A 20,675-nucleotide genomic window follows, 5' to 3' on the forward strand; every position below is an offset into this window, starting at 1 on the left:
CACTACAGAGAAAAGTAGTCCTCCAATTTGGTATATTTTATCTGAGTCAAACTGAAGTCCTACTTACTAGTTTTTAGAACAATTATGCTTGATAGAAGCCACACTCATATCCCAGAACAGATTTGGTCATCTGTGGATTTTCTATTAAGAGGTCATTTCATTTGCCACTTTTTTTTTTTCCTGAAAAGATTATTTTTTGTCAAAAATGATTACACTTTCTTAATCATTTAATTATGCTTAATTTTCAGTCTTCTCTTTTGAATTTTGTTATTCAGTAAGTGCTAAAAGTGTATGAGCTGTGCAATTGCTTGTGGAGTTAGTGTCCAACTAAGAAAACTCTTCAAGTCTCCCCATATTTTACATATTTGTCCTCACATCCAATTTCTAGCCTTTACAAACCTTGAAGACTTTTTTGTATTGTACCAGGAGTGAAGCTCATCTGCAGACAGCTGCAATATGAGTTTCCTCACCCTGCCCTGCCATTGACCTACAACCTGATCTAAAAGAACCATCTTTTTTTTTTCAGAGTGAGAAGTTATTCATTTGCTGTAATAGTTCTATTTTGGGCCTCCTCAGCAAAACCAAGACAATTGTGCCCAAATAGCAGCAAGATACTAGCCCTGTTTTCTATATTGTGAAAAAACTCCACAAATCTGTTTCACTTAGGAATGGCTTACAAATCAAAGGAGAAAAAAAATCAGATTTAAAAACAGGCTTAATATGCACTTTGTTAAAAAAGTATTAGAAATTTGTACTTGTTCATACAGTTTCACTTTAATTTTATTCTTTATACTATGTAGCTTATTCGTTGAGTACAATCTAGTTTTCCAGTAGCTGCTTGCATGCAGGGCAGACTTCACATATTATCATTGTCAGAGAACAAATGAAAAAAAAGAGATAATCGGGGACTATGGAATAATAATTGGAAATAAATAAAATGTTTCTAATGAAAACAATTAGTCACAAGCACTACAAGTTGAAATTCAGTTCAGTGTTAAAGAGACAGTTTAGAAGCACATAGTACATTTATCACAGCTCCACAGACAAGTTATTGAGCTGTCTGTGAAAAACAGAGCCAAACAGGAAAGCTTTCAGCAGAAAGCAGTGGTTGAGGTCCTTGATTGATAGAGTTAGATGATGCAAAGCTGTCTGATGGCCTTTCTGCAAAATAAAGTGAAGGAACTCAAGGTCTTTCATGACGATCTCTGACCACAGATGAACAGCTACTTTATTACAGCACAGATTGAGGTTGCACCTTAGTCCATATTCTGCCACTTTTGGATGCACACGGTTAACTTTACCAACAATCCACTGTGTTTAACATAAGTGTCTTCCATCTTTACAGGTTTTTAAAAGGAACAGCAGATTACAGAATTTAAAAGCTTCACCTCGTTCTTGTTTAACTGCAGTGACTGAAAAAAAATATAATCGGTTTTATCATCATCCTCTTACTGCAATGACAGGGCTGATTGTTCAGAGAGAAGTGTCTCATTGAAAAGATACACAAAAAACTTCATTGCCCCTAACAGCCAAAATCTACCTATTGTGCTGCTTCCCTCAGGAATTAGCTCATTTACTTTTCCCTAGATGTGGTTCCATTCTTCACCGACATGATGCTACTGATTTCATAGAACAGATATTTGCAAAATGTGAGGATTATTACACTGTGTTAGCTTTTTGCAGAAATCAAATCCTTATATTCGTGCTTGTGATATCTGGGAAACATTCTTTTTAAGCAAAAGACCCAACACTGCCTGACCAATATAAAACACTTCAGTCACCTAAACAATCTTTATGTGTGGGGCACTATTAAATTCAGGTGAGAGCAGTGACTCTTTACATTAGGAACTGAGAGTATTTTTTTGAGATTTTTAAAAGTGTTTAGCTGCCTGTGCTTGACACTAGATGAGGCTGTACTGCTTTTTTAGTTTGAAAGTCTCAACTAAGAACCAAATGCTCTGACCCAGTCGCTTCCAGATTTCTTTATATGCAAGGCACAGGTTTTCCTACTCCAGTCCATCCTTGATACTATTTTCACATAAGAGTCATAATGTAAAGCAAACAAAGACCACAACATTTAAGATCAATGCACACACTTGAGCCCCAATGCCATAGTCTGCTATTAACACAAGCACAGGAGGTTAATAAGATTTTCTTCACTGCTTAATCTATCTATTTCTCTCCACAAACTTCACTCTGAATACCTCAACACAGTTTTACGTGCTGGTTTTAACTTCAAATGAAGATGACCAGTATGTTTTCACTGGTATCCAAGTCAGAAGAGTTGTAAAGAAGAAAGAAAAGACATTGGGACTATGACTATCTATCCTGTAGACATTTTCACACTGACACTTCTTATTAAGAAAAGAGGAAAATTCCACAAAGAATTTTTCCAAGTGTATGAGTTTGACTCTGTGGTCTGTTTTAGTTAGTTTCTATTGCATACCTGGCTCATAGGGTTGCTAAAGCAACTTTTCATAAGTTGCTCTCATTCATTCTCATCAACTCTCCTTTGAAGAAAAATGTGTTTTTAGACGTATAAAGTTATTTTGCCTTAATTAGAGGTCTCTCTCATTGACAAGACCAAAGCAGTGGCCTAGAGTAGAGAATCATCACAGATCTTTTCCAACTGAACTATTGTGGTCCAGTGTATCTCAAGTCTGAAATACTTTCATTGGTCCTTGCTTTAATTTGTATTCTTTGTGTTACTCTCTCAGCTCTAGTGCTCCAATGTGAGCATAAGTTTAAGTGGGATCATCCTCACATCAGACAAACTATGGTAAGACTCAATAAACTTACCTTTCCCCAGGAGGTGACTCAGTAGGCAAACAAAGTGTCAGTGACTGCAACAAGCACAGTTCTAACATGGAGAGGTTCATGTATTCACATAATGTCTAAAAGAATTATTCAGCTTTGTAACAATTTCTGCTCTGCAGCTAAGGGATGAGCATTACTAATATCAACATATTCTCTTCCCACCTCTTTGATGGCCTTGGTTTTAAAGTCAGTATTAATCACTGCTCCCCAAACTCTTCAACAGGATTGCTTTTTCTTCCCATTACTTTAGTTTAATATTTACTTTAGAAGTTGCTACCTAAATTGTCTCTGGTTATGGAATTTAATGTCTCAGCTATCAAAGGACTGACAACAAGCAGTCTGCCTTGAAATTCTGACTTTGGAGTAACTAGTTTTCCAATAATATTTAAAGTGTTTTCACTAGCACTTCTCCCTAACTACACACTTCAAATAAGAAAAATGTATTTGTTTTGGTGTTAGGCCACAGTTACCTAACTAGGTCAATATAACAACTGTGAATTGACAGAAATGGATAAAGTAAGGCAAAAAAGTTGAGAAAAAAATTAACAGCAGGATAGCTGCCACAATTTAGTGTTCAAAATAAAATGTCATTTCAGGAAAATATTCTCTAATTCTATGAAGTATTTAATCAAAGTGCATGCAGCAACTACAATTTTTAATTGGAAAATGTGCACACAAAAGTCTACATTAATGACAGGCTATATGAGTTTTTAGAATTTTAATTCACTGAACCACCTAGCTCATTTTTCACAGTTGATCTGGTGTACAGATACTTTGACCTATGTAGTCAACTTTAAACTCAGTTATTTTGCAACTAAAAATGCCCATATTTACAATAGCATACACTACTAGTGGTTTTAAATTTTACTTTTTAAACATATCACTTGATATTACTTGAGTTGATTTATTCTGACTTATGGCATACATGTTACAAATTTTGTAGGATTTTTTATGCAAAATGAGATTTATCCAGAATTTTCCTCCTGCATTATATGGAAGAAAGCTCACCACAGTACAACCTGTTAAACAGGAAGATGCTCTCAATTGCCTCAGTTAGATACTTCTCCAATAGAAACAGGGAAAATGAAAATAACATTGACTGCCATCATCGGGATTTGGGAATATAAAAAGATTTCTGTCTCTAAACTTTAAAATGATGTATGTTTCTAGCCACAAAATTTTAAACAAACTTCTAATGGATTTAAAATAATTTCAGAATTGCACATCTGTGATTAATACTGGGACACAATGTTTGACATCCTAAAGGCTGAACTATGAGAAGAATTGCATTATTACACCTTTCTGTTGTACAAGTTCAATCTTGGGAGTAAAAAAAAACCCTTTAAAACCAAAATACTATGTTTGGTTCATATAAATAAAGGTGTTTTAAAATCCTGTATTGACTTTTTCACGTTATTAAGCTTTTTAGATGAATCCAGTTGTTAAATGGTTGTTCTAGTAACTGGCCTGTCATCTGGAAATGTTCTTAGATTGTTTTTTTGACACAATGTCCCTGCAGAAAGTTGGGCAGGGTGACATAAAGAGCACAGGTTTGCCTATCACACTGATTACTGGATGTAATAGTAAGCAAGCTTAAGTGAACTGTGTGTCTTCAATCTTTCCAATCACTTAGGGATGGGCACCAGAGGATACCATCCATCATCCATGGCCTGAAACATATGGTGCATCAGCAATCTTAGGCTGACCTAAATGATAGTAAAAGCTGCTACGCTGTTCACAATAAGAAATTGTTGTCCACTGAATTACAGGTTTGTGATTAGATTGCTAACATGGCCAACTTGATGTATAAGTGAAGTGTCTGGGAAAGATATTCCCTAGGATCCTTTAAAGATTAATTTATACCCTTGAAATGTGCACCAATCACAAAATGAAAAAATATGTCAAGATATTTTTCTTGTGAACAAAAAAAGCACTGTAGTGGTAACAGCAATTAATTTATTTTTGGCAGTTTTTGCCAACAGAATTCAATAAACAAGGTTCTTAAAGGTTTTTGTTTTCTTGCAAGGTTTTTATTGCTTGACTTCTAAAAACACTGGGCACTACAACACTATCCCTGATAAAAGGAACAGCTCATCTTCCCATTGTACTCTAAAAATCTTATATATAATTGCAAATATTGCACATCTGCAGCTTGAAAAATACTGAAAAAAAATCTTCATTTTTTATTATTATTTTCCTATCTAATAGATCTAGAAATACAATATTATCAATTAATAAAATAGAAAATATATCGCAATATATCTGACCACTGATCTCCAAATTAGCAATCTCTCTTCTCCATAAAGTAGATTATGCTTGTCATGTTATTCATTCATCAATTCAGGAAAAATGCATTAACATCACAAAGTTAAGTTTCAAACTACAATATCAACTTTGAGGGGGGTCAGGGAGGGCAGTGAGAGAAGGAGGTGTTTTTATGCCAGAGCTATCCTACTCCCTATATCTGCTTTAGGTAGAAGAACACAAATGGTGAAAGGCACATCTTAAAGACGCACAATCAGAGTGAAAGAGACCACTGCCTTATAATATTTGTGACCAAATAAGAGTATGTTGTGCTGCCCATTCAAGACTCTTCACAAAAATCTGCTTACTCCAGGCTGAAGGAAATTACTCCATAGAACTTGTGAGAAATTGTTTTGCAAATATAGCTGCTATGTACAATTATAATGAAAAGATTGGAAGCAATGGTTCTCTCTACCCCGTTCATTAGTCTTTTTTTTGTGATATGCCTTGCTGTCCCCATAAATGAGAGTTACATCTGCTTGCTATGGTCTGTTAGGTTAGACTTTCTACTTATGCTTTAGCTTTATTTCTAGCATGCTTGTCACTGGCATAAGTCCTGAACTATTTTTAAACATTCCTAACCATGCAACTAAATCACTAAATTTCATTATGAAAAGCACAAGTTTACATTAATGATCTTTTTCATTATTCCTTAATACAGTCTATTGCTGACAGTGTAATTCACATCACATACCATATATCATACCTTGACATGGATAACAATGGTCACTAGTGAAAGGGGTTCCTTTTAAACCTTCCAAGAGGCACATACTAAGTAAATAAATTCTTTCCTGTGGGTTGAGAATGATCTTAATCTGTTAAGATTATCTGGGACAAATCTATTTGAAAGGCCTTCCTAATTTGTGTTGCTGAAAACACAAGTTAAAACCAGTGCCTGCTTATCTTGTACAACAATAAATAACAAATTGTCTTCTCATTCAAGAGAAAGTTTTGTCTTTTTCACTGTCAGCATTAAACTATCTAGTCCAGTGAGATACAAAACCTTGACAATACTCCATTTCCAAAAGAAACAGAAAATTTAGCAATAGAATATAGGCCATACATAAAACTGAGCAGGTTTGCTTTATTTATGTCTGATAAATATTTTTTCTTTCATTTTAAATTTACTTTTGGAGCTTAAGGAAAAAAGGAAAAAAATAAAATCCAAAACTTATTCTGCTATAAGGGTGGTAGAGAAGAAAAGAACACATAGGTCAGCTACTAATTATTCTACAACAATTACTTCCTGAATTCAAGTTCCTACTTCACCCTTTTCACTAGGCTATCTGGGAATCTTCTAGTAGTGCAGCAGGTGACATGCCTAACATCCATCATATGAGAACAAAACAGGCACCCGATCTTTAGGGAATTAGTGATAGGTATATCTCAAGTGTGATACAAGTTGAGTTTTTCCAAGAGTAGGGGAAAAAAGAAAAATTCTTCTGCTGATACACTTGGATTTTGAGAAAAAAATTCCTCAGATGTACTGTAAGGTATCTGCATTCCTTATCATATTAATTTTAATCTTTTATTAGTACGTAAAATTGAAGTAAAATATAATGCTGAATCAAGGCAGGATACATGGTGAATCTAACTTGGGGTCTTAAAATAAAGCATAAGCTGAAACATTAAATACAAACCAGGCCTGAGAACAGAAAATACTGAGCAATAAACTTATTACATTTCAGAATGTGGAAGTCATATTGTAACTCTCTCAGCAAATATAGATATTATTTTAAACAAATACTACTAAAGTATTTAACTTGTCTTCCTGCCTGATAACTATTTTTCGACTGTTCAGCTCAATATTTGAGTTGACTTTTATAATTTCCTTCTATATAAGTTAGGGAAGTCATATGCTGAAATTCAAAGACAGGAACATTTCAAATGTAATTATAGGAACCAACTCTGTATCTACTAAAAGATTCAAAATCCAAGATTGAAAACTGAGTAGTTCTTTGTTTCACATATCCTAAAAAACATTTAGCTACTATCCCAATCACATAAGAGAAGATTAACTAAAGAATGGGAAAAATTACTAACTGCACACTGCAGATTGATTTGGCATCCCAAGACAACACAAGCCATAGCCAACTGCAATCAAAATCTCTCAGGCAAGATTTTATTCCCCCCAATAAGCAGAATCCAGGCACAGAGCCCAAAGAAAAAAATACTGCCAAACTTGCAATCGTTTTTCCAAGCAGGGCAGCAGTATAATCACATGATCTGGAGAACACTACCCTCCCACACCTTCTACCCGGGGATCATCCCACATATCCTCCCTTTTCTGAACCAGTTCGTCCTTTCTAAGAAGGCATCCAGCTGCCCAGACCTTCTAGGGCAGGACCTATTTAAGTCTTTAGTGATCTATGTGTAGTCGTGACATTGCACATGAACATCACACAGCAATGAAATTTTATCATAAAAAATTAATATAAATAGTATCAGGAGGCTGGAGATTACAAAACATCAATATAGCCCAGAAAAAAGTCTAAATGGAAGATTATAAACAAGGTATTCTGAGATTGTGCTGTTCAGCTCTATGGCTATTAGCACAGGGCTAAGCTTCAGTACTAGTAACAGACTACGTAGAACTACTTCCTCCCCAGTCTGCTTCTCATACTATATACTTAACAAAAAAATCTCTACCCTTTTAAAAATTAATAGCAAAAAACACTGTGGAGGAAGTGTTTTATTTCGAACTAAAGTTTTAGGGGGGAGGGGTTTGCTGCTGTATTCACAAGCTTTTACAGAAGCTGGATGAGTGGAAACAGGACAAACAAGTAAAGCAGGGAAACGCTATTAAGGCCTGTGAGTTACTTAAGAAGGTGGATAAGGGACAGAAGAGAATCAGAGCAGTTTAACATTCTGAGTGTTGCTAAGGACAAAGTTTGAAACATAACCTAACCAGGGTGAAAAACAATAGGTTTTGTTATCTTTACTTTTTTTACATGAAATGTAGACTTGTGTTACACAAATAACTTGATTAAAAAAAGTATGATAATATGAGACAGAAGAAATTAAAACATTGCATTGTAATTTACACACTTCTTTCCAGAGTTTGTTGACATCTCTTCCAGTTCTTAGGGAACATCAGAAGGCTTATTTGACTCATGGCTCTGTATACCGAATTACTCATAAAAAGACCAGCATTCCAAGTAAACTAAAAGGATTTCAGACTGCATGTTATTAGCAAGTCCAAACACTGTGTTTGACCAAGAAAAACAATATAGGCAAGGAGATATTCAGAACAAGGAGATAAGATGTGACAGTGTCTCTTCTAAAACCAAAACAAGTAGCTGAAGACACAAGAGACCAGGCTTACTCCAAAAAAGCCGGAGGTATTGCTTTAAACATAGTGTACTTGTAGTTCCTTCACTTGTGATTTTGAAGCCCCAACTCAGAATCAGCTTTCAAATCATGGAAAGACGTGTGCTGTATGTTGCTTGTACCAAATGAACTTTTAAATAAACAGTAAAGACGAAATATAAACCAACGGTAATTTAATGTGTCTGTATTAACAGCCTCCCCTCAAAAAAGTATGATTACTTTTAAAGCTCTAAACAGAAAGTATAATAGAGATTATTCCTATTGAGAAAACATTAAAAAAAAGCACATAGAAAACAAAATTGTCCAAACTATGTTTTGCATTTGAATTTAGAATACATGTCACCCTTACTGTCTTCTTGACCAGTGAATTCTATTCTTCCTAATGTTTATGAAGAGTCTGAGATGGCGCCTGTACAATTTGATTTTGTGTAAAAATACACACCAAATCTGATTTCTGCTACATTAAGGAGTTCTCTGGTAAAATATATGACGCGTGGAATGAAATAAGCTGTAGTTCTAGAATGAGTCTTTAAGCTTACTTCCTTTAGTACTTGACCACTAATATTAAAAACTACTGGATCAAAATGTAGTTTTAATTGGATATATAGGACATGATACAGTGGTATAGTTAAACCACAGGTTAGATGCTAAAATATAACATTGATTTGTATTCTTTTACTGGAAATATTTGTAACATGAAACTAGGATATAAGACTCATTTTTAATGTCTATTCAGTACAGAGGAAAGCTACTGCTGTCATCATCTTATACTCAAAGTCCACTCATCAAACAAATGCTAGATTAATTGGTTTGCTGTTTCGCAGACTAAAATGAGATTACAGACTAATCTAATTCTTATTAATAGTGCAGAAATGTTTATTATACAATCATTTCTTATACTACTTATTGCTAATGCATGCACACATGAAACTGGCCTGCCGGGGACTTTTTTTAAAACAGCCTAAAGTAAGTCTAATAGTTTAATGAATTTTTTGTATGAACTTGTACAAGAGCATAAAACTTCAGTTCCATCTGAAAAACTTTCTGTTCTTATTGGTTGAAACATTTATGCTAATAATAAAAACAATGTGGACAGAGAAAGGAAATTTCTTTCTGCAGGTATTTTTTAAACATTCTTGTTTCTCAGGAAAAAAGAGGAAATGGAAGATGGGAATGTAAAGGAATAAAACACCCTGGAAGAAACCAGGTAGAAGATGTAACATTTAACAGAAGGAGATCTAACCTAATCAGATCAGATCTCATAGAATCATAGAATCGTTTCAGCTGGAGGAGACCTTTCAGATCACTGAGTCCCAGACCTATCAACCACTAGATCATTTCTCTGAGTGCAACATCCACCCGTCTCAAACACCTCCAGGAACAGTGACTCCACCACCTCCCTGGGCAGCCTGTCCCGATACCTGACAACTCTTTCAGGAAAGAAAATTCTCCTCATCTTGAACCTCCCTGGCGCAACTTGAGGCCATTTCCTCTGGTTCTATTTCTTGACACTAGGGAGAACAGACAGACCTCTGTCTCACTACAGCTTCCTTTCAGGTAGTTGTAGACAGCAATAAGGTCTCCCCTGCCTTCTCTTCTCCAGGCTAAACAGCCTCAGATCCCTCAGCCCTTCCTCATATGAGACATGCTCCAAATCCTTTACTAGCTTGGTAGCCTGCCTCTGGATCCTCTCCAGCACCTCAATGTCCTTCTTGTAGAGAGGGGCACAAATCTGGACACAATATTTGAGGTGCAGCCTCACCAAAGCAGAGTACAGGGGAATGATCACCTCCCTTTTCCTGCTGAAAACATTGATCCTGATACAGGCCAGGATGCCATTGGCCTTCTTTGCCACCTGGGCACACTGCTGGCTCACTGATCATCTCCTCCTGAATTGTAGGGGGACATTTTGCTCCTCGCCCCTGTCTTGGCTTGGGAGGCTGACTTTCCCCAGTGGAAATGATGCTATTACTAAAGACTGAGGCAAAGAAGGCATTAAGAATACATTCTCTTTGAATAGAGAACTTAATAATTTCGTGGTCACTGTTCCCCAGACAGCCTCCAACTGCCACATCCTCCACAAGACCTTCTGTGTTCACAAACAAGAGGTCCAGCAGGGCACCCTCCCTCTTCAGTTCACTCACCAGCTGTATGAGGAAGTTATCCTCCACACAGTCCATGCTGGTTTGTTCCTTCTCTGTGTATTTCCAGCAGATATCTGGGAAGTTAAAGTCCCCAACAAGAACAATGGCCAGTGACTGCGAGATAACTTCCAAATGCTTATAGAATGTTTAATCTACTTCACTACTTTGATTGGGAGGTCTATAGCAGACTCCCACAGCAATATCATCTTTACTGTCCTTGTCCCTTAACCTAATCCAAACACTCTCAATCCCATCATCACTATACTTAAGTTCTGAACATCCATAACAGTCCTTAACATATAAGGCCACCTCACCACCTCTCCTTCCCTGTCTGTGCTTCCTGAAGAGCTTGTAGCCATTGACTGTGGCACTCCAGTCATGGGAGGTATCCCACCACATTTCTGTGATAGCCAGTATGTCATAACTTTCCTGTTGCATCATGGCTTCAAGCTCCCCCTGTCTGTTGCTCACACTCTGTTGCTCACATTCGTGTAGATACACTTCAGGTGAGCTAATGATTCCAACACTTTTTTGTGAGTGAGGGCCATTTCCTACCAGATGCTTCTCAGGTGTTTCTCCGACTTATAAATCAACAACCCTGGCCTCTTCATTTCTCATTATATGTCTATCCCTTGTATCCAGTGAGAAGGCAGTCTTCACTAGCACAACATCCTATGAGCCCTGGCATGCCTACCTTGGATTTATTCATAGCAGTTTTATCACCTTCCCCCTTCAAAACTAGTTTAAAGCTCTATCAATGAGCCCTGCTAACTCCTGCCCCAGAAGCCTTTTTCCCCTCAGATTCCATTTGCTGTCAGCAAGTCAGGTGTCCTGTATATCCACTCATGATCAAAAACCCAAATCCCTGCCAATAACACCAATCCTGGAGCCATGAATTCATCTGATGGCACTTCCTGTTAATTCCCTCATTCATTCCTGCCAGTGGAGGGATAGAGGAAAATACGACCTGTGCTCCTGATCCCTTAAGCAGCTGTCCCAAGGACCTAAAATCCCTCTTAACTGTTTTTGAGCTCCTAGTAGCCACTTCATCACAACTCTCCTGAAATACCAAAAGTGGATCATAATCCAAAGGCTTCACCTGGGTGGGAAGTGTCCTAGGGAGGCTGCAGAATTCTCTATGAAATGGGTCCAAATGGCATATTGGGCCCTTCAGGAGGGAGTCACCCACAACAATGACACGTCTAGTTTTGGTTTTGGAGCTAGTTTTTAAGCTTGGTCCAGGGTGACTTGGTCTTGGTGGTGCTTCTGACCTGGGTACACTAACCACCTCTTCATCAGTCAGTTCATGCTGCAGGGCCCCAGACCTGTTCTGCAGGAGGAGCTGGGAAGGTGAGAGAGGATGGGAGGGAACTCTCCTGCCTCCCCAGGCAGGGGCTTGTTTCCATTTGCCCCTATCTCTTTGGACCCCTCCTTCTGCCTTGCGGCAATAGGGGAGGGGATCCTCTGCTTTTTGTGGAGCCTCCAATTGCTGCTTTTGCCTCAGGGAGTGGCTCCACTAATCTATCTCTATCTCACACTCCCTGATACTCAACCTCTCCACTTCCTCCATAAGCTCTGCCACAAAGTTGAGCAGATCATTCACCTGGTCGCACTGAACTCCCCTAAAAGTTATTTCCCCTGCAGTCAGACCACCAAGGACAAGTTTTCACTGAAATTCTGTTTAATCTTTGTGAGATTAATGGTCCAAATAGACCAATGTTCAGAGTCAAGGTTGTCTTTGGGGCTTTTTTTTTGTTTAAATACAGAGTCAGAATGCATATTTTGACTAATATGAAAAGGCAGTACGTTGTAACAAGATGACAATATGAAAGGAAATATCAGAGACAAAACAACCCTTCTCTTTCTACATTTTCCTTGAAAAAAACTTAAGATTTTGCAGGGAGGCAAGAAGATTCATTCTCTCTACAGAAAGACACAGTTATGGAATGACTTCCTAAGACTTGACATTAAAAAGTTGTCTGCAACTGAACAGATTTCAGAAACCCAGACAATGGAAGTGTTTGAAATCCTCTGTTGCAGGTCACTACACTTTCCTAGTGAAAAGAAGCTGTTATATCCTGCCTTTCATTGATTTACCATTACTGAATGGATTCCTCATTTTAACAAAACATATTGTTATATTCTAGATAAGTCTTTGATAATTCTTTACACTAACCTATGGAATTCAATTGCTACCATTAATTGCACTCTGGTATTTATCAGCAGAAGCTTTTTTTTTTTTCCTGCAAGAACAATTTATTTAATTGAATAATTTAAAGAGCTCCAAAACCACATACAAAAGATGAGGTTATAGGTAATAGCTTTCAAATATACTTAAAAGCCTGAATCATTAGCAGCTTTTAAACTAGGAATTTTAAAGTGCAAACCAGAATTTATCACAAGCTAGTCTTAGTTGTGTGGTTTCTTGCTCTTAATTTTTTCACAAATATAAGAGGTAGTTGAAATAATATTCTGTTTTTAAGAGTACAGCCTATACTTTTTGCTTTTCTTTCTCTTTTCCAGTTTTTGGCAATTTCTGCAATATTACATACATGAGTTCCTTAATTTAATAACTGAGCATGAAGAGCTTAAACATATTTATCATCACAATTTTCTTAAGAGGAAAATAAATCCAGCTCCTCACATTTTACAAGAAAAATGAAGCACATGATTCCAGAACAACTGGAGTTCCATAATGCTGTTTCAGATAAGATAGCTTTGTCTTCCTGTGCATTAGAAGAAATGGGCATCCAAGGAGGCCACACACAAAGCTGCTTCAGTGCAGTAGGTAGGAGATCACAGTCCTACACACAACACACACCTGAAAGTGAGCGAATCCCATTTCTAACTCTTACTCTTGCAAACATTTTGAGAAACAATTTCTCTAGATAACTCACAGTAGAATGCCTTGAGGATAAGCAGTGAATTTCTGTTGAGGTAGATATGGGTTCAAATCAATTACAGAAGGGACTATTCCATGTCTTTGTATCAAATCACTGGGCTACTGAATGACAAGAGTGGTATTACTGTTATTTTTCCTCTGATGAAAAGAAGTTTTGCACATGGCAGGCTATGGACTAGATCTGTAAGTCAATAAGATGATATATCATAAAAAAAAAATAAAGAAAGTTGGCAAACTTAATTCCTCTTAGTTTGTGCAAACTAAGGTGGATAAATAGGTTCTTAAGATTTTAAAAAGCACTATCTGACGTGTGGCAGTGGAAAACAATACCTGTTAAACAGTATCATTAACCTGAGATTATCAGTGTATAGGAAAAAAGGCATGAACAGATAATGTACAATGTATCTTTTCAGAATTATGATGTCAAAGAAATCAGGGAAAAACCTCTGCCTCTGTGAAGAATTAAAGCAAAGATCGCAGAAATCAATAGTAAGATAACTATCAATATGTTTGGAACAGGTCCAAAATTATTATCTTTGACATTAACATAAAGAAATAGCAATTGTTTGCATTTATATTTTTTTTAGCAACAATAGGAGAATGTACTTGGATACAACACAATCCTTTCTCTAAGATTCATTTCACAAATAGCTCTAAATTTCTTATTTTGTTTCTGGAAAAATATTTTTTAAGGAGTTTTTATGCTTGTGGGCCTTTTTTGGGTTTTTTTGTTTGCTTGTTTTTTAAATTCAATTAACAAACAATTTTGCTTGCTTGGACATACAGAAAAAATTACAACATTTAAACTTATGCAGCAAGTGAAGCTGATGTCTTAATACTATCACCTTTAACCATGAAGTAAGGATGCAGGAGCTTCCTAAGGAGCATGAAGCTTTCTGAAAAACCAACTATACAATATACCATAAACTCTTAAGGTGAAGAAAAACTAAAAGTGAAATCCTGAAAGTTGTCTTTGTCATTTTAAAGAAAACTTCTTTAAAGTTGACTTCAGTGGAAATTTTTTGAGAGCTAAATATCTCCAGATCAAATCTAATAATTTCAATTAAACAAAATGAAATACAATACAATGATGACAGCAGATAAGATTCAGACACTTTTACTTTGGGTCAGAGTGCATGATCTCATCCTTGAATTATGACTGGAAAACCTGAAACAACATTTAACTTTTACCTTGATGATGCACAAGATGACAGCTACTGTACAACCCATAGAGTATTTTATAAGAGTGCATAACTATCAGATTAATTACTAAATCCAGAACTAATATCTTGGCTTTGTAATTACACTGGCTGTGAATTTATTCCTGGATGGGTTTTTAATAATTCCTGTATATCAATACACAAAAAATAATTTTAGTATTTAACATGTTAGAAATCACAAAACAATTTGTTCAATTCTGAATAAACCTATCAAGTTTTGCACTGCCTATTAGAAAACCATACTAACCAAAACAAGAATATTTGCATTATTCACATAGTGATAAATAATGCAACAAGTAAACATATGAATGGAAATGAAAACAAAAAGAAAGCTAATATGATGGTAAATACTCTTAATGTAACAATTTCCCATTCTTCCTGTATGTTGTCTATTTCAGAAGACATTAGATTGCTTAATAATATGTAAAAAAATCAACCCTGCTTTACAGGATAGATTTAGGTAGTTCAGACGATGACGAATGAAAAAAGTCTTAGCTAGTGTAAATGCATGTAAACACTGTGCTCATTCTAGCAAAACAATTTTTTAGTTGTTTGTTGAATAACCTTCAAATAATAGAATTAAGAACAAAATGACAGTAAAAATCTTTTACTGGACATACAACCAATCAAATTGCCTTTGAGAGTGGAAAGCTGAAGGAACTCCCCTGAACTAATAACTTCTGTGATATTTAACAGTTAGATTTAATCAACTAGAATCTCATAATCATTACTGAATGCTCTATGAAAAAGAAATGTTTTTTCATCTAGTACAGAAGGTTTTGTAACAAACCCAAAGGTCTAAACACATCTGGAGTCTGCAAATACCTGCAACTTCCATGGGTTCCAGCTAGTAACTCACGTAAACCCTAGTAAACTAGTTTACTAGTAACTAGTAAACTCTACCTTGAAATACATGCTGAAAATTCAAGAAATTTGAGATAAAATCCATATATAACTTACAGCTCGTAATGTTTTCATGACAATACATCGTATACCAAACCACATGAAAGTAAAATGATTCAAAGCAATCTTCAGTGTAAGCTAAGCATAAATTCATATGAAAATTATTCAAAGTGTTTTGAGTTTTGCAATATTTCAACAGTCCAAATTATAGAGACACCTTTTAGTTTCACAGCCTGAAGCAAGTATCACTGATCATTTTTAGTATCCTGGAAGAAGCAGACCGGTAACAAATTTTCATGACAGACACACACACTCAATGAGATTATAAATTAGTTTCCCAAGAGAAGGCTCACTAATAAGATTGAATCTAAAATTTAGGTCACCTAATTTTAAGACTGAGCTAATGGGCAGAAAAAAAAAGAGAGTATAACTTCATAACATAAATTCAGGTACAATCTTTTTTTATCATAAACATTATCACCATTGTAAAGTTACAAAGAATAAGCTTCTTGTAAAATAAAATGATCTAATTGTAAAATACATTTCATATCTCCTTGCAGGGAAGTGATCTCTTAACGAAAAATAAAATGTTCTCTATTACATTATAAAGTTATAAAATTTAAGCAATTCATTTTTAGTGTTGTGTAAGTTGTGATGTCATTGAAAAGATAAATTTCAAAAACTTTTCTATATGATTTACTGATTCTATTTCAAACACATTGCTTCCTTTATTTGCAAATATATTTACAATACCAGACTATCACACAATCAATGTTCAGGGTTGATGAGAGAGTATGAACGTCCTTTAACTCCTTGACAATCATATGAGAAAACTCAGCTTGGTAAGGTCAGAAATAGGCCATTTGGCTTGTCATACACAGAAATAATGTATTATGAACTCATACTTCTAACTTGTTCTGAGTACTAGAGAACTTCTAAAAGACTATAGCAATAAATTTTCCACCTACATGCCAAAGAAGCATTTTTAATGTATTGCAAATCCCTCTCCTCAGTCTTTGGCAATATTAACAACTTACCACTTCCATTCTCTACTACGCCCAATGGCTCTCTGCAGATTGCCATCTTTCTCAAGGTATTCATAGTCCTTTGAACTTCTGCCAACAGCACTGCTTGCATTGCTACAGGAATCTGTCATAAATGCAAATTATTATTGGATGATATCAGTATTTCAATTATTTGTCTAAGCATTTGACAATTTTAAATTACTACAAAATTTTAAGACTGTTCCAGAGAATGTCATTGGAAAGTCAGTACTTACCAATACCTTTCAGTCAGTGATAATCACGTGTCTCTACATAATTACTAACAAATAAACATTAACTGGATAGTAATAAAATGGTGCAGGTTGTCAATTGTGACTACTTCCCACTAATTAAAGATCCATTTTCTTTAATCCCAGAACTAGAATCAGTTGTATACAACCTCCTTGATTTCAAAGGGTCAGGGCACTATATATTAGTAAAGTACAAAGGAAGAAAAGCTAATAAGGAATATCTTCATTTTTTTTTTTCTATTGTGCAAAAATGCTTCACAGAGTGAATAAGGATCTTGTATTTTGACTTTAAAAATTTTGGTGTCTAGTTGCCTTCTGAAAAGCTTAAAGAATGTTTTGTTATTAGTGGTGATCCACTATTCCTCTAGCTCAAACATGATAATACTGTATTTTTTCTCTAACACGAAGAAATAACATTCCTCAAACTCCTTTTATCCAAAAGGAACGTCTGCTGGAATTATGAATGGCTCATAAGTGGCACTTGCAACAGCTGACGTATCATATATGGGTGTTAGGAGAAATACAGAGAGAATCTGAATTTTTCAGGCCAGTGTGCTCCACCTCAAATCAAATATGAAAATTTTAAGTTAAAAATGTTTAGATTACAAACATGAAATGATACATTATAAACAATCTAATAAAAATGAGTTTAACAGAAATGGAAGTTGATATGCAGACTCCCTCAAACTGGCTGGAAGACAGACAGTTTCATCTCACTAATCAAGTACAGTGAATTCATGGGCTGTCAATCACATTTCTAGCTGTCCCTGTAAATTCAAATCATTAAGCAGAACAAAGGCTGTAGGTGTCCTTTGTGACAAAATCCTTTATTGCAAACAAGTATACCACAGTCAGGTTCACAGTGTGAAAGTTCACAGTAAGTGAACCCAGCCCTATGTGTTTTAACATCGCACGAACCTTCATCTTGTTATAATAGTACTTTATTTTACAGGGGAAACCAAAGGCAGTTTCCAATTCCTTACATCGAAACAGCCCTGAGCTTTGGGGATTACAGATCCTGACTTTACAGCAGACTCTTACAATGTAGCTACAATCATTAAAAGACAAACACACAGATATGTTGTCATTTTCCTGGGGAAAAAAAAAAGACAAAAAAAGTTCTTACAGAGGTACACAAAAGAATTGTACATGTTATGTGTTTTCCATGGTGTTCTGATTTGCTAAGAAGCTGTCACTAATCTGCATCAGATATTACCTGTACAATTACCTCTGTATGCCAGCCAGGCAGCATTTATATCATGTAGTTTCCTCTAACATCTTAAAACAAAATAAAAAATTGAAACAAAAGGCACAAGATGATGTTGTAGAGGCACTTGTACTTCTCTCTTTGCTACTTGTCTATTGCTGTTGAATCTGCATTTCTACAGCTCTCAGTGTGGTTTCACATCTTTAGTTTTGTTCTCTCAATGCATCTTCCCCAAGAAATCATACACTTCATCTATTACCAAGTTTAAAAATCTCTAGAAGCTTTGCCTGTTTCTAACACAAAACAAATTTATACAAGAATCCATTCCTCTTTAGCACCTTTCTGAATTAGATATACATTAGCTATCTTTTTGGCTACTAATATATGTGTCCATTTTTTTCCGCCATAATTGTAACCACTGTTGTAAATACCAGCTGCTTTTTAGCAGGGATTGTGAAATATGACAGAAACTATGCTTCTATGTCTGAGAAAACGTAAACAGCGTAAGTCCAACTATAAAACCAGATATTAAAGAGTGAAAAGGAATTGTTTGACTCTGCAGCAGCAATGCTAGAGAACAATTCAAAGAGGCAAGTGAACAAAAGTTGAGGTAAGCTGCACTGTTATGTCTGTACTAAGTTATCCTGGCTTTCCTTTCCACACTTTATCAATTACCTCCAAGAATTACTATTCTCTTTTATAATCTGTGGGACTAAAGAGACAAGTCAATAGATACATCTCCTGGTTACCTCTACAGGGCTGAGCCTTGCAGGAATTGTCTCTCAAATGACTCCATTTCATAGTCATATCAAGAAAAAAAACCACAACAAACCTAAACAACAGATCAAAACATCAGCATTGAATTATGCCATCTGTTTTCCTCTAATTCTGGATACCTACTGTCAGGAAAGTTGTCTAGACACTCAAGCTACTTGAAGTGAACTGACTTCAGAGTCAAATGCTATAAAAACAAATGTATTTAGAGCTTGCTAGAGAAATGTAGCATAAACGTAGGCATTAGTAAAGAAAGTACTAGCTTATCTAGTACTACCCTCTGCCATGAACTTAACATGAAACAGCTTATTTTTTAAAAGAAAAGTCCTTTGTAATGTATCTCAGATTCATCCCACCTTAGATACTAATGGAAATTAAGTAACTGAAGTGGGAAAAAACCCAACTACAGTCCTGCTGAAGTTTCATGCAAAACTGACTGCTCATTTAGTATTGAATTTATTTGCTGATTAGTACTGAAAATGGGAAGGTGGCCATGGACATGGGGACACTTACTTTGTTTTACAAATGATTGTCCACCTTGAGGAGTAAGATATATTGTAGAAGTCTAAGGAACTAGAAGGAGCAAGGAAATAATCAAATAAAATCTTTTGGTGGAAAAAAAAATATCCTTACATCTGCTAGAGTCAGCAACAGACAAAAAGTTTTGATTGCACGAGAATATGACTATTCTAACAATTTTGCTTACTGATGTTTTATTTTAGTGTTCATTGTTTCAGTCAAATAGGTTCCGTAAATCTGCAATAAGGTAGTATTACTATTTAAAAAAACCCTAAGGTATAATCAAATATCCATCACAGATACAACTGAGGAACAGGGGACTGTTTCTTCATATTAAATGTGTCAATACAAGCTTTTGTTTAATATAAATCTGTGTGAAAAGATGAGCACACTTAAATGATTTCTGGGCAGGAGGGAGTGGGGTAATAACAGCTCTATTTTATCTGAAAGATCAACAAAAGGCATGAAGACGACCTTTCCTTTAAAATCTTATGGAGTAAAATGTCCCAGAAAAATATTTTAAAACATATACATTTTTAAAATGTAATACAACAAGAGACCTCCCTCAGCCCTTCAACTAGTCAGTAGAGCCCTGATAATCACTTGCAGTAGGTTTTTTCAGTTTCCTTGTTTGCACAGAATCTGCTGCAGTACCGTAAGGAGATGAGGAATCAATAAATGGCAAGTCCTTTGGGTCATGTCTGAGAGTCAGTATCTGCCACTGAAGATAACAATAAAAAAATTTAAAAGAAAAAAATTGTGATGTTTTGGGTAAATGTACACAAGTGCTTAATCAGGCTGCTCAGGATTAATACATTGGCCATAAACCTTTCTTTACACAAATACAGATTTAACAAAGCGACTCTACTATCAAAATTATAATTTTGTTCAAATCGTTGGTTGGTGAATACTCACAACTATTGACAACATCAAAAATTACTTTGAATGTTAAAAATTCACAGCAGTTTGGTTGTACTACAAAGCAGGTTAACAAAGCTTATTGCAACTATGAAACTACAAAGCTATGTCTGAATAACATTAAAATCTGAAAAGCATTGATACATGTATTTTAAATTTAAGATAGTGAATTGTTGTCTTCTCAGATGAAGTGTGAGGCAGCTTATTCCATGCCTTATCTTCCTGCACATTAACATCCACTAGTAGATAGGACCATTATAATTGTACAAGCTGTTCAGTCACTCAATTCACTGGAAAATGTAAATACATAGATCTGACATAGTTAGCTGTGATACAAACGCAA

At 35.6% G+C, this 20,675-nt stretch overlaps 1 protein-coding gene across 4 annotated transcripts in view; it reads right to left on the minus strand.

The window, feature by feature from the left end:
• The window catches only part of WDR72 (WD repeat domain 72), a 118,417-nt gene that overhangs the window by 24,718 nt on the left and 73,024 nt on the right, over positions 1–20,675 (minus strand). For all 4 annotated transcript variants that reach the window (XM_061999429.1, XM_061999431.1, XM_061999430.1 and 1 more), the window contains one exon: positions 16,658–16,769. In XM_061999429.1, the coding sequence (XP_061855413.1) occupies positions 16,658–16,769 (112 nt within the window). The remainder of the gene's footprint in view (positions 1–16,657; positions 16,770–20,675) is intronic.

This window comes from Colius striatus, chromosome 7 (genome assembly GCF_028858725.1).
Source record: "Colius striatus isolate bColStr4 chromosome 7, bColStr4.1.hap1, whole genome shotgun sequence".
Taxonomy (NCBI): Eukaryota; Metazoa; Chordata; class Aves; order Coliiformes; family Coliidae; genus Colius; species Colius striatus.